This window comes from Lissotriton vulgaris, chromosome 1_1, assembly GCF_964263255.1.
Source record: "Lissotriton vulgaris chromosome 1_1, aLisVul1.2, whole genome shotgun sequence".
Taxonomy (NCBI): Eukaryota; Metazoa; Chordata; class Amphibia; order Caudata; family Salamandridae; genus Lissotriton; species Lissotriton vulgaris.
In genome coordinates, this window is record NC_141685.1 from 999325457 (window position 1) to 999348782 (window position 23326).

Genomic DNA, 23326 nt, shown 5'->3' on the forward strand with positions numbered 1-23326 from the left:
AACGTGGTGCACTGAACAAGGTACAGACTAGAAACCATGGTAACAGGCTGGTATTGGTACTTACCACTGCTGGTGGTAATCTGGGTGTGGAGAGCTTGTGGGTATCAGCCCTCGGGGGGCTCTTTAGTGATTTGTGGCGACCGATATCGCCGTTGCGATATTCCGGATCGAGTGGTGTTCAGCCAGGAAGATTCCTGATAATGGAAAGGGCTGTTTAGATAAGGATAGTGTACCGCCAGGGCTGTGGGGGTCGTTAATGGAGCTGAAAGTGGCGTCATACCTGTGTGCAGAACAGCAGCCGCGATCGCTTCTCTCAGTCTGTTTTAATCTGTCTGAGAACTCGGTACAGTGCGAGGGACAACGTCCTCGCGGTTATACCGTATTGCGCGTAGTACATGCGCAGGCCTGACAAGGAGAGCGTGGTGCTCAATCCTCGTCAATTATCTGTGGATAGGGAAGTGCGGTCTCAGTGCAGCCTCGATCTGTTTGGTGAATACGTATGAGCCTGTACGCCTCTAGGAGCCTTTTTGGACGTAATCTGAGTACGTAAAGTGTGTGGTAACAGTCATGGTACGATAGTGTAAGGCCAGACAACATGGTTAATGACAACTTGCATTTTGACAGTTCACAATATTTTTTAATGACAACATGGTTACTAATACAATCATGAATGAGAACAGCTTAATCGAATTAAGGCTGGGCGATTCATGTATACACATTGTATCGTTCATTGAGGGTAGCGAGCACAGACATACTGAGAATTTATACATAGGTGGTGTATATGTTTGATGACAGAGTAGTGGTGCATCAGAGGATAGATATGTTAATGTAACCATTATTAAACAGAGGAAGGCATGTTAATCACGTTCCTGAACATTACAATTACCAGATATATAGGTTACATAGAGTGGACGCATCAGTGATGTTGCATATTTAGACAGAGTAATATTGTATGCCTCTTCATAAGTGTGTTTCTAGGGGAGGGTTGTGCGTGGAAGAGGATGGATTACGCTTTAGTTAGCAAGAGTGGACACAAACCCTCTCCATTCATCAGCAGAATTCAAACCTTAACTGATTGAATTAATTTTGTCGATCCAGTGACATTCGCGGCATTGTAGTATTTGTGCAATGTCGCCGCCTCTTTCTGGTATTGTGGCAATATCAATAATTTGCCATTTGATCTCGTCCGCTGAGTGATTTTTTTTTTGTAGTGTGGCACTAGAGGTGGGGTCATGACTGACTTTCTAATGCAGCTGCGGTGTTGCCCTATCTATTCTTTGTTAAAAACCTATGCAACAGTGTTATATTCTGTATCTTTAAGTTCATTACTGTGGTCGCATGCCAGTGCATGTGCCATGTTTTCTTTTGTAAGTGTTCTGTGTTCCAGAGCTGAGGAGCCAAGTTAATGGACTGTTGGGAGCTCAATTCAGCCTGGACCAGGACACAGATGAAGGTCATTCGTGCTGCCATTAAACATGAACTTATAATTCAATCTATCTCTGTCTGGATGATTGTAACAATTTTGGCAACGAGGGAAACCACCACTTGCAGCACAAATTCATTTAATGTGGTGTGTTGGACCCATTCAATTTGACCTTTTATTCAATTTCCTACTCTCAACGGTATATACAACATTTTTCCTTCATTTTTATGCATGTTGATTGTGCCAGCGGCTGTTTATTCCCATGTGCTTTGATTGCACCTGCGCCTGTGTTAAAATTTCATATTTTTACCTCCGTTTGATCTACCGGAATTCAAAGTGATTGTAAGGAGCTTCGTTCAACCTCATATTTCTATTTTTTTACTTCCGCTTTACTTCCGCTTTATTTTTATGTACTGTGCACATATTTTGAACTTTTCGCCACGATTTTAACCAATTTAAACTCCTTGCTTACTTCCAAATTCAGCTCGCGTCCCTCCGAGCTCTTCCACGCGAAGCTGTAAACAACAATCGTATGTGACGCGCATGCGTGTACACGCTAGTGAAGTACGGCGCATTACGCAGTACGTTCAATCTCAAGCTCCAGCTCCTGGGTTCCCATAGCAACCAAACCCGACACCACAACGGAGCAGGAAATACTTTGCGCATTATTTCTTTTCTTTAACCATCCTTTGCTCATACCAAATAACGATGATTTTGGACATTTTCAACTACAAGTAAGCGGAATACATTTCTTTTCACTATATTTTTTTTTCTGTTTATTGGTCAGGTGGAAAACTACGTTTTAAGCTGTGTTGGTTTATTTATCTTTCAGCCTTTTTCACTCCATTGTACAAAGGAAAGGCATTTTATTTACAACTACTTTCAGTCATTTTCACTCCATTTTACAAAGTAAAGACATTTTATAATATCCATTTAAACCATTTAGACTATTTTTTTTTTATATATGTATTAAAGCTATTTTGGTCACAAACACCATGCAATTTGATCCTCCTGCAAAATTTTTGCAAACTAAGGGTGATCCACCTATGCCATGGACAAGATGGAAGGAAGAGTTTGTGAACTATATGAAAGCTATTGATGGTGAAAGGATGGGCGCAGAGAGAAAAAAAAGTATTCTTCTTCATTGCCTGGGTTCGGAAGGTCAAGAAATTTTCAGATCTTTACCCCAAATTACTTCCACTACTGATGGTGGTGGAGACAACTTAAATCCTTACACTGAGGCTTTTGCAAGACTTGAAAAAAAGATTCAAACCTATTTTAAGTATTGCACTTAAACGTTTCAAATTTTACACCAGAAAGCAGAAAGATGATGAATCTTTTGAAGATTTTTTAACATCGTTAAGATCTTTGAGTCTACACTGTAACTTTGGTAACATCACGGATGAGATGATACGTGATCAGATCATTGTTCACACTAAATGTAAAAAAACTCAAGATAAACTGTGGGTTATGGGTGACCCGAATCTAACTGAAACCATAGCTGTAGCCAAAGCACAAGAACAATCTGATTTATGGATGAATACCGTTAAGAACAATGCTGAGAAGAAACAAGTGGGTGAAGAAGTTTGTGTTGTGAAACGTAAACAAGGTTTTAAGCAGGATTTTTCTTCTCCCAATAATAGTAAACAGGATTTCTCTTCTTCTAATAATTCAAAACAATTTTCTTCTCAGAGAACTATAAATCAGAATTTCCAGGGTGTATGTTTCAGATGTGGTAACAAATTTCACATTGCTTCTTTTCCAGGTTGTCCAGCTTTAAAAAGAGAATGTAATTTTTGCAAAAGAGTAGGACATTTTAGTAACATGTGCAGGGATAGACGTTCTTCTATGCAAAATAGACAACCTGTATCTTTTGTTTCGGAAGAAATTATAAGTAATCCTGGAAGTAATGAGTCTTTCGTTGAACCTAACTTTGAATCTGGTTTTGTTGTTTCAATTGTAAACAATCAACTTTCTGTACAACGTAATTCACCTAAATCTGTTTTTACAATTTGCAATGTTAATTTGCTTCTTATGGTAGATTCAGGATCTCCCTGGACTATTATTACTCAAGAATATTTTGAGAATATGTTATCTCAGTCTTTTAATGTACGCGATATGAATGAGTCTGATATTTCCGCTGTAAATTTCTCTGGTACGAAGATTGATGTCATTGGATTTTTCAATGTTGAAATTCAATTTAAGTATAGAAAAGCTTCCATTAAGCTTTATGTTTCTGTCAATGGGATCAATGTGCTAGGATGGTTTGATCAATGGAAGTTAGGCATTACCTTGAATCCCAGGGCTAAAGATCCAGTGTCCTTATGCGAGGATGACCTTATGAATACTGTTTCTGTAGTTGAAGTATCCAGTCACCCAGTTCTAAGTAGTAAGGGATGTGACCTTATTAAACAGTTTGACACAGTTTTCTGTGATAAGTTAGGAAAACTAAAGAATTTTTCACACAGTATTGTGTTAAAAAGGAATAATACACCAGTTGTCCAAAAACTTAGAGGGGTTCCTATTAATATTAGAGAAGAACTGAAAGGCATGTTAGATGATTTACTAAAAGAAGGGATTATTGAACCTATAGAGTCATCGGAGTGGGTTTCTCCCATAGTTTTATTGAGGAAACCTGACCAAAAATTGAGATTATGTGTTGACCTGAGAGCTTTAAATTCCAATATTGTTATTGATTGCCACCCTTTGCCAAACATTAATGAGCTAGTGTCACTTTTTGATGGGGCTAAAATTTTCTCCACATTAGATTTAAGATCTGCCTACCATCAGATCGAGTTAACAGAAGAATCTAGGAAATTGACGGCATTCATAACACCCCAGGGTTTGTTTCAATATATTCGAATGCCTTTCGGACTTGCGTCCGCTGCATCAGTATTTCAAAGAGTTATGTTCCACATTTTTAGAGATATAGATAAGTACATAAAATGCTTTCAGGATGATATATTAGTTTTCTCAAAAAATGCTGATGAACATCAGAATCATTTGCAAGAAGTATGCAAAAGACTACAGAGTAATGGTCTAACTGTGAAGGCAAAAAAATGTAAACTATTTCAGGAATCGGTGGAATATTTGGGACATACCTTATCAGGCCAAGGTGTTTTTCCGAAAAAATCAAATGTGGAAGCTATTACTAAAGCTCCGGTACCAGAAAACAAGGATCAATTATTATCCTTTTCTGGAATGTGTGAGTATTATAGCAAATTTGTAGAGAATTTTGCTAACAAAATGAAACCTTTGAGAAGGTTATTGAGACAAGGTGCGGAATATGTGTGGTCTGATGTTCAACAACAGGCTTTTGATGTGGTCAAAAGAGACATTGTTAAGGCTCCTAATCGGAAACCTTTCAGAATCAACAAAAAATGTATTATAACAGTAGATGCAAGCCTATATGGTTTGGGTGGGGTGTTATCTCAAAGGGAAGGTTGTGAAGAGTGGAATGTGGCATTTGTTTCAAGAACGCTGAATGAGTGTAAACACAGATATTCTGTAATAGAAAAGGAATTGTTAGCGTGTGTTTGGGCCATTGAGCATTTTAGACTATATGTTTGGGGATCGAAGTTTACTTTAAGAACGGATCACAAGCCGTTAGTTAATATTTTATCTGTGCGTGGGGGTTGGAACTCCACTGCCAGAATAGCAAGATTAACTTCTAGATTGCAAGAATACAATTTTGTCACAATTTATGTTCCTGGGAAAAAGAATGTCACGGCGGATTGTTTATCACGCTTGCCATGTAAGATGGAGAATGTCAGTGCCATTAAGGAGAGTGATTCTGATTGTGATTTTGTTTTAGCCATGCAGGATGTTTTACAAGGGAACTTTAAAAATATTTCTGAATCTGATTGGCAACAGTGTGTTAAAAAAGATGATAGGTGGAAAGATCTTGTGAATTATATTCAGAATGGTTGGCCAAATAAGAATATTATCAGGTCAGAATTGATGCCATTTTACAATGTTTTGGATGAATTGGAATTGGATTGTGGTTTCATTTTTAAATCTGGTAAATGCATACCTCCAGAGGGCATGCAGGATGTCATTCTTCAAATTGCCCATGTTACTCATCCGGGCATTTCTTCAATGAAAAGGTTGGTTCGTTCTGTGTTTTGGTGGCCAGGTATTGACAGATTTGTCGATAGGACGGTTAGGGAGTGTCAAGAGTGCGTTTGTAAAGAAAGAATGTTAAAAGTGTATACTCCACCACTCAAAATGGCTAAGTGGCCTTCGGAGCCGTGGCAAAAAATTGCTTTTGATATATCAGGTCCTTTCCATATTTTACCCGAGTCTTCACGTTATGCTTTAGTGATTGTGGATTATCATTCCAAGTGGCCTGAGGTGAAATTCGTTCCTAAGGCTACCACTGAAGCTGTCATTGTTTTTTTAAAAGATGTCTTTACTAGGGAGGGTTGTCCTTCTGTTTTGGTGTCTGATAATGGCGTTCAATTAACGTCTAGTGAAATGGCAAATTTTCTTAAAAGCTGTAACATCATTCACAGATTTACCTCATTGTACGAACCGCATGAGAATGGGCAGGTTGAGAGATTCAATCGAGTTTTGAAGAATTTTGTGGTGGAGTCTGTCAAATCTGGAGGGTCTTGGGTAAGTGCTTTGAGGGAAAGACTATGGACTTACTGTATTACACCTCACACTATCACTGAGGTAAGTCCTTTTAAGTTATTTAAAGGTCGAAATCCTGCCTCAAGAATGTTACCGTGGTGGTTAAAAGAGAGATGCAATCAGTTTCTTTTCGACAAGGTCAATATGGAGGATGTTGCCAGACGTGTGGAGCGTAAGCAATTTAAAACTAAGGAATGGTATGATAAAAAGTGGAGTACTAGGTCTCAAGAATTTCAGGTGGGAGAGTGGGTAAGGATCATCAAACCGGGTTTGTTATCCAAGGGTTCTAGTAAGTTTAGTGATCCTATTCAGGTTAAAAAAAATTCTCTAACAGTGTCATGACTCAGGATGGGAAGTTTTGGAATATTAAGAAATTAGCAAAATGCTCTGTCATGAGTGATAAGGAGAATTCTTCTAATAAGCAAAGTAACTTGTTTTCAGATGGATTTATTGCTCATAGAGTTAAAGATGCCAAACATGTTATCAATATTCCTAAAAGATTTGTCAATTGATTCAATTGATTCTGTTATGTCTAATTGTTTTTTTTTTAGTATCTCAGATATGATATTTTATTCATTGTTCTCTTTTTAAGTTTCCTTTTTCATTTTGTTTATTTTGTATAAAAAGGGAGATGTGTTATATTCTGTATCTTTAAGTTCATTACTGTGGTCGCATGCCAGTGCATGTGCCATGTTTTCTTTTGTAAGTGTTCTGTGTTCCAGAGCTGAGGAGCCAAGTTAATGGACTGTTGGGAGCTCAGTTCAGCCTGGACCAGGACACAGATGAAGGTCATTCATGCTGCCATTAAACATTAACTTATAATTCAATCTATCTCTGTCTGGATGATTGTAACAAACAGTCAATAAAAACAGAGGTTCATTGCTAGGTACTAACTTTGACAATAAAGCTCAAAACATCATTATGTCCTTAGGTGCTGGCTTTGACAGTGGAGATAAAAACATCATTAAAACCTAAAGTCTAAAAGTTAATTAAGTTTTAGCTTAAACAGTTGGGAATTAAAAAAGAATCATTGTAACATAAAAACCTCTATTGCCTGATGCAGTAAACGATACTATATTTGTGTAGCACAATAGTTAGAACATTCAGCTACTCTGGGAGCATATACCATCAGAGACATCTGATGAGACTGCACAGTCTCTGCAGTCAGCCCTCGAACCCGTAATTGAATTCTGGCACCTGCAGGCCAGTCCTCTCCCTCGAATGGGTGTTTCCTGCGGTCTCATGTATGGAAACTCAAAGGCAACGTTGTAGTGTGCCAGTAGACAGAAAAAACAGCCAGCTGGGCTGCTAGCCCAGACTAGTGACCACTGGCATATGCCAGTGGTCGCCAGTCTGGGCTAGCAGGTATTGGCTTCTATGCAGTAGACCTTTGTACTCTCTACCATTCCTATGTGTCCATTAGAGTATATCCGGTCTTATCCATTCCTATGTATATAGAGATAACTCTAATGACTAGTCTCCTATGTGACTTTTAGAGTATATCCATGTGTATCCCTTCCCTATGTATATAGAGATAACTCTAATCAATGGAACATGCAGTAGTCCGCTTTGCTCTCTTCCATTCCTATGTGACTTTTAGAGTATATCCAGTCTTACCCCTTCCCTACGTATATAGAGATAACTCTAATTCACTAGTTTATGCAGGAGTCCACTGTGCTCTCTACCATTCCTCTGTGACTCCTAGAGTATATCCATGTGTCCCCTCCCTAAGTAGATAGAGATATCACTAGTATATGCATAGAGTTTATCCATTTGTATCTCCTCCTTGTGTGACTTTATCTCTTGTACATTTGCATTTTTTCTGTTTGTACCTTTCTTTTTTTATAACGCATGTAATCCTAAGTTCGTGTGTTTTCAACTGGTTCTTATGTAAGTCAAAAATTTGCAAATCTGTTTTTCCGATTGTAACCATCAGTCCTTATGGTTGAAACTGGGTCCTATGTAAAGCGCTCTGACACCTTCGGGTAAAGTTCGCGCTATATAAAATCGCATAAATAAATAAAATAATAAATAAATAAATATCTGATCTCTGTTTTATCAGTTTTAGCGACGCAAGGCATGTAACTGGAGGGCAAATGCTTGTCATCTGAAAGTCTTGATATCAAGATTACCTTCAGTGGTGGAAGGCGGGATCTCAGTTCTGGCTGAACGCGGGATCTCAGTTCTGGCTGAACGTCCATCACAAAGGAAGCAGATGCCTGCAAGATAGTAACAAAAAGGCTGTAAGTCACTGAAAACGAACTTCTGTTTATTGACAACACATGCAATAACTTGGTAGGCGACATGATGTCTTCGTGGTACACGAACGCTTCTATTCCAGTGCCGGGCTTTCCTTGTGCAAATCGCTACTGGGTTAATTGGTCAAACTGCTTCCCTTGATGAGGATTATGTGTACAGAGTGAGTGTTGTAGTGATTTGTTAAATTCAAGCCCAAGATTGGAAAACATGCGGGGGCATATTATCAAGCATGGCGTTAACATTATCGCCACTTTAGCAGCAGAAAACTGCTAAAGCGGCGATATTGGGCTTGATAATACGCCCTTGTGAATTCCCATAGAAGCCCATGTTCACACCAGAACATGGGCTTCTATGGGAATTCACAAGGGCGTATTATCAAGCCCATTATCGCCGCTTTAGCGGCTGTTTTCTGCCGCTATAGCGGCGATAATGTTAACGCTGTTTCTTGATAATATGCCCCGTGCTCTTCACAGATTGTGTTATCTGGTCACTTTAGCAAGACTGGAAATTAGCGTAAATTATGCCAAAAATTAAAGAACAAAAGTCACACAAGGGTTTGGGCGTCTGCTTTATATTGAAAGATGCTCTTGAGCTCTTGCTAATCTTGGGTTTCCCCAGATCTGTGCCCAGTGAAACGTAACTAGGGACACCAGCACTTCCAATATGAAAGTACCCTCAGCTTAACATTATGGTTTGCAAAATCTATTACACTTCATGGATATCTCTCCCTGGTAGGTCTTGCACAGAGTTAATGCGGGAACATTGTGGACTTGCAACACGCCAAACGGGCACTAGGTGGCAGGCTCCGGCTGTTCAGGGTTTCTGATATACTTACGGGCTTGGTAAGGAGGAGAGGGGGGGGGGGGGGGGGGGGCGTGGGTGCAGGCTTCTTGAAAACTTCAGACTAACACGTGGCCCGCAACTTGGTGACTCACTCAACTACTGATGATAAGAAAATTTTAATGATATGATCTTAACTGCCGAAGGAAACGTGATAAACACCCGTAGACTATAACAGAGAAATAGAGGCGTCTATTGGGCGTAGACAGAGGACTGGACCTATGGTGACAGCGAGTTCATAACAGAGCATAAATAAAGGCCGGGTCTGGGTAGTGCGAAAGATTGAAAAATGGCAGAAAAGATGGACCCGCCATTTTGATGCCACGGAAATGTATACAAGGCTTCTTTAATTGATAGTGCGCGTGACAACGCACACTGATGGGTGACCTCTAATTTGCACCACTGGAAGTGGCATATATGCCATCTGTTTGCTTACCCTGTTTGCTCTTCTTACATTTTTGCAAGTAATTTTTATGTCTGTACACTTGTTTCCGTTTAAAGGATGAGAAGGTGGCATGTTTACAATTTTAAGAGCCAAGTAAAGACTAGATCTAGGGATTTTTTTTGATTATGTGAGGGAAATCTTACTAATTGACTGTTGTTGGGTATCCTGTGTTTAGCTCTTTTTTACTCTCAGCTGGGCTGTTTTCATATAATTTACAACCAAGGGAGGCTGGTTCGAGCGTAAAATATCTCACATGAACTTTGAAACTGGTGCGTGTCACGGACGAGAGACTATTTCTGCTAGAGCCAGTATCCCATCGGAATTTTGCTTGACTTGTGAAAGTGATGTACGCCCTCACATACAGTTGGAAGGCAAGTGACTGTCAAGACACTTTTCACGTAAAAGGTGTAATTTTTGCAAACATTACGTATTCCATGAGAAAAATAATTCACAATTTCACCCAGGCATGTAAAAACAATTAAGAAATCCCTTGATAGTTCAGTTATTTTCAATATAAACTGCACGCCACAGCTTAAAAATTGGAAAGGGGCCACTAAAAGGCACTTTCAGCATGGAATTCTCAGTAGAAAGCCCCCTAAAAAGTCTGCACTGATTCGCACTGTTCGATCTTTTTTAGCCTGAGGTGTGGAGTCTCACCTGGATTGGCTATGTGCCTCATTCTATTTAAAATCTGCGTCAGACTTCTTGCCCACCTGTCTGCTATTTCCTTTAACCCCTTCGATGCTGATGACGAGCTGAGCTCGTCATGTAACGCGGTATTTTGAAAATAGCCGCACAAAGCGGGAAAAGCCGCAGCAGCGATGCGGTTAAGCCAATGATACTAAACTGATTGACCCACAGGCCTCCCTCAGAATGCCATTTCTGTATGCTTCTATGTCCTCAAATCTCTATGAAAAGTGCTACCACATCTACCCTAGACTCATCAAGTACATTTGAGTTCTGCATGCCTTTTGTCACAATTCGTCTACTGTAATATCCTCTACTCATGTCTGCCTATTACTGCTTTAAATAAGCTTCAAAAAATTCAAAGCATGGCTGTTCATAAGGTGATTATCTGAAAACATGAGATTACACCATTGATACAGCTTCCCTGGCCTCCATTAAGTTCAGTTCAAGGTTTAGATGCAACATTAGATCTTGTCTGCCTGGCTTTTTCTTCTTCTATCACCCAGCAGGGATCTTTGCTCTAACCCCCATCTTCCTCTCAGTGTTCCTCGTTTTACATGATCTTGTTTGAACAGGGGCGTTCTCCGATTAATTTTAGGACCCAAATCCTGTAACAACTTGCTACTTGCTCGGAGGGTCATCTGTAGCCATCAGACTTTCAGGAAAGAGCTCAAAAGTTGCTTTTTCTTTTACTTCTTTTTTCAGGGGGTTTCTACAATGGCGGCTCCTCCGCTAGGGGGGAGGAGTATCGCCCCACTCCTCTGCAGCAGTAAAAGAAAGGAAAAAATAAAATGATAGTGACAAAATGTTATTATCATTTTATTTTGTTCTCCTGCTGCAGCAGTTTGCATGAGGGGCAGGACAGGGCTGCAGATCAGGCGAGGATTGGTAGAACACTCCTAAGTGCGCAATGACTGTTGGGCCAGCCATCTCGGGCCGCCTAAAACAGTCATGCACACTTTTCCTGTTCTCCATGAAGGCTGCATTTCAGCCTGCATGGAGAACATGGCCACCCCTCCAGCGCCTAGCTGAGCGCCGTGTCATGGTGCTCAGACCAATCACAATGCTGCATTGCAGTCAGATGCAGGAGCAAAGATGTGGGACCTGGTGGCAAGGTAAGTATTTATTTATTTTTTAACTTTGCGACAAGCGCCAACCTCCCGTCACCCATGAGCTGTGCCAGCCGCCACTGGTCTTCTACGTTGCTCCCCTCTTCCTGTCACCAAGATGCCCTGTTGGATGGACGCTAGCGCTCATAAAATTCTAGAACCAATCAACCATCAATCAACATATATTTCGACTCCATCTTGGTAAGAATGAACAACCCCAATTGTAATATCTATATCAGCTACTTTTTTTGCCATGTTGGTCAATTTTGCATCATCTGCTACATTTACTAAGTGGAAAAACACAATCTGCAACACATCTAAGCCTGGGATAAAGAAGAAGGCAAAGCTCAGAAATGTAAGCAGGTGAACAGTGACGCAGACGGTGGATGTGCAGAAGAGAATTCCACAAACTAAAACACTATCTGGTTAAGTGATACTACCAGGGCGGACTCAACCTCGAGGTGGGCTATCCCGAGAGCGTTCTTAGATATTATTTTTTTTTGTGGATAACATAGGTCCAGCTACTAAACTAAAAAATCCTCAAGGTATACCGCAAAAGTATCCTTTTATTATGGTAGCACTGTGGGTATGGTCAAAAAGTTCTGTTAGTTAATATCAGGGTATAGGTGTGGATACTTTGATCCTTGCATACCCCTGGGTCCAACCGACAAGTCTCTGCCCTTTTCTAAAAGCCTATATGGTATTGGGCATTCATCACAGTTGATATCTACCTCCCTGAGTCTAACTTAAAGAGAGGGTTAGTAGTCTGTTAATAAAAGCAGATGGGACCTACCCCTCTGAAGGTAAAAATCTGTATTTGAGACCTACTCACAGAGGGCGTTTTGCCGCATGGTCTATTGGGGTGGGGGGCACCTCCTATAGTCACACATTCGCCAAGTTGAAATGCCCGCTTAGATACTACCCATCACCACACAAAGAAACAAACCAGAACTGATTAAAGAATATATTAGAGGTAACTGAACCCTTTAGATAAAACAGTTGTATGTAAGAACATCGTATACAGAAATAATGTCTGACATAAATATCATGCCCTATATACCATTTACAAAAATATTTTCCTATTTGATGTACATTTTCTATTGTTAAGTCCAGTGTAGCAACATATTTGTTAATTATGTTTAGGACATGATATCTATGTCAGACAAGATTTTGGTAAGAATTTTCTGATACCGTACCAGAGCAACATTTCACCTACATCCGTAATAGCACAGCTATGCCAAATTGCAGTCCACCATGTCACTTCCAGAGGTTCAAGCCACTAAGGAGACACCTATCTCCCAAACGAGCAGTATAGAACAGAATTAAACACGCACAGCAAGCACAGCTCCGTCATGCCGCACAGGCACGGACTCAATCCAATGCTGGGCAGTGGACTTTCTGCCAACTTAAAGAGAGACTCCAAATGCTGAAGCTGTCCACTCATCTCCCCCAGTGAAGTCACACACTACCAACTCAATGAGAGACATTGGCACCCAACATGACTACTTGTGATCACCTGTAATTGAACCCAATACTCAGCTACCACTGCACGCAGTGGAACCTACACAATCCTAGGAGGGCACCATTTCTAAAGCCCCAAACTCCTCATCACTTGATGACTCAAACTATGGTTTCCGCAGAAACTCCAGAATGTGCAAGGCCCCGGCTTCCCAGAAAGGCCACAATCCTTCAAGGCCATGCAAATGGCAGGTGTGCACTACACAAATACAGATAGAACAACATAACTTATCTGACTTTAAGAGCCCGCACAGTCTTTTCGAATATGAGCACTCTCTAATTTTAGACAAATAATTTCTATAAATTTATAATTTTTGTTTCTATTCTTGTTTTTACTCATCTTTTCAGCTTCTTGCAGCATCGTGGTAAAATGCATATTGTCAACAGTGAGAAACCTGGGCCCTGATCAGGAGAGGTTCGTAGAACTCTGATTGCTGCACAAAAGCCCTGCACTAGGTAGCGGCTATTGTATTCGTTCAATCTGGGCAAGACCAAGCGCCTAATGCTGAGCTTGGTTTAGTGCCTAGCAGACGTTTGACCCAACTTTCGTACTCAGATGGAAGTTGCACAGTTATGCCAATGCCCTACGACTGAGTGTCAAAGAATGGTATAGAAGAGTAGAGAGGCGCACTCAATGAAGTCAGTAATAACAAAGAGTCCATAAAATGCGTAGATCTTCAGTTCTTATTCTAAATATATTCTTTATTTTCACATACAACGGCACAGCCAACGCGTTTCATTCCCCTTCGTGCCTAGGGAATTTCATCAGGGCATGTACTAAATAATCCGGTCCGTGCGATGATCCTAGATGAGGTTCTTCCTAGGACGCTGGTGTAAGAGAATGATCACAGTAGACCACAGTGTATTCCTGAAAAGAGTTTCACACCCAATTCCAAGTGGAATGGTGATTCGGGTCCCCCGAGTAGGCTGGAAAGTATCAGTTTGGAAAATCAAGAAGAATATAAGTTCCGGACCCCTTAAGGAAACTCCAAGGCGGAGGGGGGTCGGGATGCTCGGGAAGATAACCGGCTATAAGGGTAGTTTAGCTCGCGTTAATACGCGACGGGACCTGTGATAAGGTCTCCGTTCTCCGCCGCTCCTCCTCGTGGATTAGTGGACGCGCGAAACCTTGGTCAGCTGCTGTGTGCTTTTGCTTATTGAGTGTCAAAGAATAAAACCTCCTCAATTAGGGGTCCCATATTCATCATAGCCCGGGAGGGTGTAGGACATTCACTCGGTATTCCGGGACCCAGTGGGATTTATTGCTACAAATGAGAACTTTATTCATAATAAATGCTCCATGCACCACTGGCAAGCAGCCAGACATTTTACACTATTTCCTTGGCTTTTCCCCCTTTAGGGAGTAAGAACCCTGCATACAATAGTCCTTATATTGACACTGTTTAGTGGTAGACGGCGAAGCCAGAATTGTGGTACGGAATATCGATGGCAAAACATCGAAGGGTCACATTATCTGATTATCAAGACACGGAGGGAGGTATGGATTTACCACTCTTAACTTCATATCTATGTGCTAAGAACACACACACACACACACACAAACAAACATATATATTACCTAGGTACGCATATGTGGAGTGAGTTGGGCATAGAAAATCTATACAAACTTACTTTCAATATTTTATCCTTCGATATTCTGGTCATGATATTGTGACCCTTCAACATTCTGTCTTCGATATGCCCAACCCACACCCGCATTAGGGGTGCGCAAATGATAAATAAATTGGAAAAAAGTATACATTATTTGGAGTAACAGAACTCCTGACAGCCCTCACCCAGTGACTCCCTCTAAAACCTCACACGTGACAATTCACCCTGGGATTCTCAAGACACATTCTTTCAGTCCTCTCCTCAGTCAGCTCTAAAGAACATGTTTTATCACATCGTATGAGAGACTAGACGCGAGTTTCCCATCATCCGTACTACAATCGTGGACAAGGACTGTAATCTTGGCATTGACACTGGAGTAGCAAGGTCAGGTGGTACCCGGTGCGGAAAATCCCTTGTCACCCCAGATCACATTGAAATTATTAAAATAAGGACAAAAAAGATAGTTACACATATTTTTGCCATTTTGTCACTCCCGTCAGTGCCATTTTGTCACCCTCCTCAGTGATGACACCCGGGGAGGCCCGGACCCACCGCACCCACCTTTCCTACACCACTGGGCATTGACTGACTTACTGGAGGTGGCGACCTCCTGATAGCCGGATCAGTTACTCATTACCTGCCACCTGCACCCCTGCAGCAACACCCGGGCATTGGACTTTACATTGTTTGCATTTTGACACCTCTCTGTACAGCCAAGTACGGATGCAACCGCATCACGTGTAAAGAAATAGTTCCTCATGCCAGTCCTCTGTCGTTGGAAGAGGTTCAGATTTATGCCAGTCTCTGGAACTGGCCCAGGAGCCTGAAGCTGCCCGCTTCACCCCACCAATGGCTTCCCTCCAAGGCGAGCTTCCCCATCCCTTGAATTCATCAGTCCTTACCCCCCCTCCCCCCGCTCTGGCTTCATTCTCCCCAGAGGTGTAAATCACAATCCCTTTGTCCTCTTTCCTTTTCTGTCAGAGAGCCAACCAGGGCCAGCTCAATCTCAAGAGAAAATGCCAACTCTATTTTCAGAGACCAATAGAAAGCGACGGTGAGTGCACGTGGCTGCGTTGGAACCAGATGGAAGGCAAAGGACCGGAAGCAGTGAGTAAGGGCAGTCCCTCTCTGCACACTGGGCTCTTGTTGGGCTTCAGTGTGCAGACTGCCGCCCACTCTCCAGTCCCCTGGGTGAATCACTGCTTCTGTTCCACTAATGACATTAAAAGGTTCAGTTCGAGGCGCGGTGCTCCTCCTTGGCCGCATTGTGCATTCGTGGTTGGTTAAGAGGTTAGAATCAGACGCTGAGTTCTCGCCAATTACCATCAAATAAACTAAAATAGCCCGCTGAAGAGTTAAATGAGTGGGCGCAGATGGGTGGTACTGTTGGAAAAGGAAGGAGTGGATGATTCAGTCACTGTAAAATCGTGGCTCCTTGTAACACCCGCCCCAGCAAAGCTACTACTGGTCTGGACCAGTGAGGCGCAGAGTAACCTCCAGATCCTGGGGACACAACAGGGGCGTGTTTTCAGGCCCACCCTCTTCCATAAGCAGTTTTGGGGAAGCAGCTGACGATTGTCTTATGCAAATAGCTAATGAGGTTTTTAAACTTGCACATGTTGTTTTAATGTAAATAAATAAGCCCTAAGAGTGATTCTCAAAACAAAAAAACACACAGCCTTGGGTTGGTAATTGTGTGGTATCTTCAAATTGGGTCACCACCCGGCTCAAAGGGCCCCACCCTGTCTATCATGGATGGACCAAAATATGACATCATCAGCATCATCACACTCTCCCTTGGTGTGGGCGCCAGACTCAAATCACACTATGAACCTCAACCCTTCGGGACATTCTCAGGATGCCTGCTTTCTTACAGTAGTGGCCATATACCATCTGTTTGATGACATATGGGACAGCAAAATCCCACTGCCTACATCAACACTTTAGACATTCTCAATGTGCCCCTTCTTCTTAGCAGCTGCCTTCTGCTGTCTGGAAGATAGGGGGCAGCGGAGGAAAAAAACGTTCTACTTCTAAGGCAACCCTTGAATACAACCAGGGTATTGTTAGAGTTTCTGACTTATTTTGCTCACATTTTGGTAATCCCATCTTTGAGGTTATTATTTTGTTGTACGGTATGTCAATAAAATGTTCCTTTCCAGTCATAAAACATTTACCCGGATCAAGTGTCGGAAGTAAGTCGCACGACTGCAGGTGAATGGCTCCTGCCTGAATTCTTAGGGCCAGAATATACTAAACATTTTAATTTTTGCAAAAACTCTGATTTAGCGCTGGCGGCTGTTAAAATGCTTTTTTTGTGCATACTAATCTCATTTTAGAAAAGTTTTTCTGACTCTTAAAATGGGATTCCGAATGGATAGTGATTGAATATTTTGTAGTAGGCGTCCATTTCCAAGTACTAAATCGGTGTCATACGGATCAATGATTTGGACCCAAATCTGATGGAAAAACATTGACCTTTTACTGATACCTCAAAGGAGGTGGTAATGTTTTTGTAAAATGGAAGGCCTCCCCTTGGGGCTTCTTCCCCCTTTGTGAATGTTAAAGAAAAGAAGAAGAGTAGGCCGCGGTCCTAAGGACCAGTGGTAACTCTTAAACACACTATATATATATATTTTTTTTTAATTCAGCCTCCTTTCCTTTGAGGAAAATGGGATGCATTTTAAAAACAAATTGCGACCGGTATTTTGCGACCAGTAAATAGCGAATTTGCCCTTCAATGCTTTGCATTATTTTCACTTTAATGCACTCACGTTACTTTTCTCACACAAAGCTTCAATCGTGGCTTCTATCGGAGGGAGCCCTTCCCATCCAGATGAGGGTCACGCTGGCAATGTATAGCCAGGTCAGACACCATGAGCATGCATTGAGGTTCCCATAAGATACATATGTATCCCTGTTTTCTACACAAGTGAGGCGTGTTCAAACCCAGCCTGTGCATGTAGCTACAACAAGGAATGTACAAGTACAGAAGAAGCGGCAGTAGATTGAAGTACCACAATATCACTCTTCCCTACACCAGGTCCTGTAAATCCTTCATACCCTAGTGCGGTCTTGGGGATGAGGGCACAGCTAGCATCTATGCGCTGTCTGTGCCTATCCAGAGTGCAGAGGAGCATTGGCTGCATGGGTGTCTGGTGTGCTGCACTCTGGTGTAGCCTGTTAGTGGGTGCAAGATGTCTGGTCCGGTCAGGAAGTGCTGAAAGCTTCCGGGGACGCGAAGAAGGATGGCCTACCCAGACACAGACAAAGCGTGATGGCGTTGAACACCCAGTGCCAACCTGCGGGTAAATTAAGAACAACATTATAGGTTGCACTGGTGCTAGGAAATTCTACACCAAGCAACTGGTACAAAATGTGCATGTGCATTGTCCGATTGCAGACAGTGCGAGAAGCCACGAGGGTTCTTAAGAAAGGTAAGTCATGAGAAGCCTGTGTCTGGTGCTGGCCTATTTAGTATCCTGGGTTAAGGACAAGGATCACAGGTCAGGTCTGAAGGAACAAGAAGGGGGCTGGTGGGGCCTTGTTGCAATCCAGGTAGGAGGCTGCACGTTGTAGTAATACTTTGGTGACTGCAGGTTCTCTATAGGTTACTTATTAGTAAACAGGTAAGACTTCTAGGAGTAGGTGGATAAGCAGAAGGCAACATACAGCCCACCAGCAACAGAGCCCCAAAACCTACTCTGCCCAGTTTCACCAGCTATGCCTGTCCTGGCCCGCCACAGCATAGCCACAGAACACCCCGGGTGACTCTGTGCTCACACAAGCGTGGATGGATGCAAGGGGCTAGTCTAAGCATCCACATCCACAGACAAAACAACACAGGCACCACTCACCTCTTCCCATTAATTCAACAATATAAACACACCGGTGCACTCTCCCGCCTCCTTCAAAACATGGATGCCATCCTTTTTCCTTCAACATACTTACTAGGATGCAAATAGGACCCCCTTCGCCATCTTTCCATGCTGCTCTGAAAGAACCCCCAGATTATGTCCTTAAGCTACTCCCTGACACACACACCTCTAAAGTGTTTTTGATTTTTTTTCGTGCGGTTCTGCCAGTGACGCGCACACCTCTATGTGCCTCCACGTTTTTGCCAAGGTGGTTCTGCCCCAGCGCGCGCCGCGCATGCCTCTAAGAGGTGCCAATGTTTTTCATGAGGTTTTCTCGAAAACATGCACACCTTGAACGTGGTCACGATTTTTTGGACGAGGATTTTTCATCAGCAAAGATAGTAAGATACCCACCCTCAGCACTTAAATCACAAAGCATACACCTAAAAATACACAAACCCTGCGCGCCTGCTGCATGTTACACAGTTGCTGTCAAACTCTGAAATAAATACAATGGTGGTGGAAGCAGTCCGATCCAGGGATCACTCAAAGTGCATCTCAGCTTAACACACAAGTGCTACTGCTCGAAATAGCAAAACCGGCACACGAAGCACTCAAAATAACTGCACACATTACACTGTGTCGCAGCACAAAACATCCTAACGCAGTACAGCAGCATGTACAAACTTGCATGCATACATTTTTTGCCATGCATCTGTAAAAAGGTCTATGCGCAGTAACAAAAACGCTGCATTCATTTTCCTAACCATGAACTGCAATTTTACATAGCACTTATTAAACAGCAAGTATTACTAGCGAAACTCTGAATGGAACGCACGTGGTCTTCAAAATGGCAAGGAAATACGCAATTTCCCAGCACAAACAGGAATATTAAGCCCCTTTTGTCCAGTCTCTGTGAAACAGTTCACTTTTCTTTGCCTGGCACTCCAAACCGTCATCAGACTGACAACAATACCAGCTCTTTCCACATATGAGCCTGTCACGCTATTCACTATTGGCAAGACATCTGGGGTTGCTAGGTGATGACGCAACCAATGGGCACGCACTAAGAAGAATGCCGAACAAGGGGGCATATTATCGCCGCTTTAGCGGCAGGAAACTGCCGCTAAAACGGCGATAATGGGCTTGATAATATGCCGTAGAGAATTCTAATAGAAGCCCAGGTTAACACCAGAACATGGGCTTCTACTGGAATTCTCAAGGGCATATTATCAAGCCCATTATCGCCGCTTTAGCGGTTGTTTCTTGCCGCTAAAGCAGCGATAATTTTAACGCCGTTCCTTGATAATATGCCCCCCCCGGTCTTTTGGACGCGAGCCTCGCTCAGGTGCTACACAATTCATTTTAAAAACACGACTTACACCAACCAGATGTTGGTATGCATTGGGCTGAAGGCAACCCGCCCAGAAACAAATATGCCCAAACAAGCAGTACAAGGAAGCAGCACTATCTTCCTGCTTTACTGCTGCTTGTAAAAAACAGTCTAACAGCTAATTTTCTTCAGCATCCTGTTGAAAAATGATAAAACACAGAGCAGTAGCATCATACTCCCTTCTTTTCGTCCTTGCTGCAAACAATGTAAACAGTTTCTCTTAAGTACAGTGCCATTACTTATACTGTCACCCAGGGTCAGACAGGAGCAATGAATAAGCCTCGTTGTCCAAAATAAACACACAAAAAGGCCCCCATTGGCAAATCAGACAGCTATGAAATAGCCCACATTTACAAAGTGGGGCCATTTTGAACTTGTAAAGGCATGCTACATAGGAGTTTTGCAAGGTATGAGGGGCTGCATGTGTTTGTGCTTTCTGCAGACAATGTTTGTGTTAATATCAGGGAAATCAACAGTAAAAACTGCCCCACAAGACCTTAAAACCGGCCCACAAACTGTCCTTCCAGACCAGCCCTGTGGGCACTTGCCCTATTGGCCATTCGAACCGTGCTGCCGCCGTTATGTCTCGAAAGAGCACAAAGACTGCTTTCTGGTCTGTAACCTTTTCTCGCTTCACAAAGCTCAGCCTCCGCCCTTCTTCTTGGGCTGCCAGATGTTGTGATGGCAGTGGTGGGGTGTGGTATCTTGTCTTTCTTCATGGTCTTCCATGACTGGCTTTGGGACACTTTAATGTTCTATGCTGGAATCAGTGGAGTAATGCGAAATAATTCCCCCTCAGAATATTATTGGTCTTCTATATCTCATAGATATTCAGTGGCGTAACAATAGCCCCCGCAGCCCCCAAGCCCTGGACGCCCCCCTCCGGCATTGTGCACTGGAGGAGGGTCCCTGGCCTGAGAGCTCCTTACTGGGTCCTGAACTTAGGGGGCCCCCTTCAGGTACTTTGCAGGGGGGCCCACTCCAGTTAGGTTACACCACTGCATATATCCATTGAACTTGGGCTGAATGGGGCCCCCCTTCAAGGGTTGGGAGCCCCCTGGAAGGCTGAGGGCCCCCGGGTGCTGTCACTATTACTGTCCATTAACTCGTAGGGAATAGTACAGTGTTACACCACCTCGCTCACTTGGGGGAAGTTTGGGTAAAGCTCACAAAAAAGCTGTTACAGTGATTTCTCTCAAAATGCCTTTAGTCCCTCTTTGTTCAGGAGGAATCCATGTCACTCTAAATCCTCACATGAATCCTTAAGACTTTACATAAAGACATAAGTGTGACTAGTTCGGCACTGGAGCAAAAACTGTTACAACTGGCCATTTTGATCTCTACGCTGAGACGTTAATTCTATAGACACCTACCGTCCACCGTCTCTGCCAGCATCTAGAACAAGAAACGTCGTACCTGTCGTACTCCCTTAAAAAAAACTCTGCCTCTCCAATGACAGCTACATATACTCCTGCTTCAGAGTAACCGACTACAATAAAAGACCCACAAACATCTCACATCCCTCATCACATCTTCCTTTCTTCATGTTGCCTGCATTATTTTAAGATGTCACAGTCATCCAGATATATTCATGTAGAGATATCCATCAACTAGATGTTTTTTGACTCCCTCTCTGTGGGATTGGCCAGTAGAATCTGGATTTAATTCTGGCTATGTCATGACGAAGGAATACCTCACTCACTGAAACCAGCTGGTGGTAGCCTGGGATGTGACTTGAGAAGAGTTGGTGGACAGGAAAGATGCTGTCACAATGTTATTCTTCAGAAAGCCACTGAAACGTTTCCCAGATGAGCCAATTCCACCGGGGTGACCATTGCTTTGGAAAATTTGTAGATCAAATGTTGACCTAGTACCCTTCTGCTCACAACAGAATTCCAGGAATCATAGTAAAAGTCACATATATTTTTAACGAGTGCCATCCAGACTGAGGTACAGGACCCTTGTCACATGCGCTCGCTGTGGACAACAGGAGGGAAAGAGTTTGGGAGCTAGACAAGAGAAAAAGACATCAGAGGACTTGAATAAGTCACTGCAAGACTGAGAAATGGCATGGAAGGATGAGAAGAGCTAGACAGAGGACTGTACCATTAGTGTGAACCATCACACCCACAGTAGGGTTATCCAATGACCTCTTTCTCTGAATAAGTAGTGAGCTGGAAATGATCTAGAGTAATAGGACACTGCACACGCATCAAATGGAGAAATAATCTGGATGAATCAAGAGCAGGTGACAGTGGAAGGCTATGGACCTCTGGCATCCTATATTCATTGCTGTCACATTCTTTATATCTCTCTCCACAAAGGAGAGCCACAAAGACTTTGGAAGCTCTGTTCACACAAACTCTATTGCCTTGGCAAAGCCTCTCCTCATGTGCCACGTGGATGCCAGAGTAAGGGTTGTACAAATAGCATTGCCCTAAGGAGGTAAACCTTTACTCTTTCATGCTCACCTACAGATATACTATTGACAGCTGTTGCTAGGGCCAACTCTGTTTTCCTTCATCTGGTAGTGGGTGGTAAAAAGTATTCCCTTCCATTGCGCCTCATGCTGAGCGGGGGCTGTGCTGGAGCTCTGAGTGGCTGCTGCTTGTGGGCAATAGACGCTATAGTCCAGTAGGAGCAATGCGAGAGGAATGTGTGTCATTATCCCGCAGTTTTTTTCCTGCAGGGAATCACAACGCGGTCGTTACAATGACCGCATTGTGATTCCGCATACCATTACTCCGCAAGTCGGAACAACGGCTTGTGGAGGGGGGGTGGGCTGGATGTTGGAATAGTATAATTGACTATTCCAACCCCAGTCTGTGCGGACACTCGGGAAGGTGTTGGATTTTAATTCCAACCCCCCCCCCCCCCCCCTCCGCAAGTTGTTGTTCCGACTTGCAGAGTAATGGTATGCGGAAACACAATGCGGTCGTTGTAACGACCGCGTTGTGGTTCTCTGCGGGGAAAAAGTTTTGCGGTAAATGTTATTTACCGTGCGAGAGTGCTGAAACAATTAACTGGATTGCTATGCAAGCCAGACAGTCAGACATTGATGCTGAAAGCACCAGATCTGTGCACAGAATGCTGCATTTCTTTAAGACATTAAAATGAGGGACTCTTAACTTATTAAGCCGAGTCCAAGAATTTGGTGTTTAACTTAACTTATATAGCATAGTGAACCACCTGAATTTTTTAATTCACCAATATTTCATTACGCTTGAATTTCTTCGTAAACAAAATATTTTTCTTATCATGATAATACCAAATACTTCCACTCTCCTTACTTTGGGTATAACAAGCAAATTCCAAAGCAGGCATTCGTGGATTTCAAATCACCTACGTTATTTTTGAACTACATCAAAGCAGGTGGTGATCTGGAGTAGGTGTCGGCAGAAGATCGCGGTGATCATCTTACATCAACTGAGCGTCTCACAGATTACCACAGGGTGACATTTGGAAAATCTGTCCAAACAAACGCTTTCAGGCAGTCAGTCCTTGTGCCTATTTTTACAACAGCCTTCAACATGTAAATAGAAGTTGTAT

The 23326-nt window shown here is 42.7% G+C and overlaps 1 protein-coding gene across 2 annotated transcripts in view; it reads right to left on the reverse strand.

Moving 5' to 3' along the window:
* ADGRE5 (adhesion G protein-coupled receptor E5) overlaps positions 1 to 23326 on the reverse strand; it is a 168742-nt gene that overhangs the window by 84626 nt on the left and 60790 nt on the right. For both annotated transcript variants that reach the window (XM_086961088.1, XM_086961097.1), the window contains exon 2: positions 8191 to 8277. In XM_086961088.1, coding sequence (XP_086817214.1) covers positions 8191 to 8277 — 87 coding nt within the window. The remainder of the gene's footprint in view (positions 1 to 8190; positions 8278 to 23326) is intronic.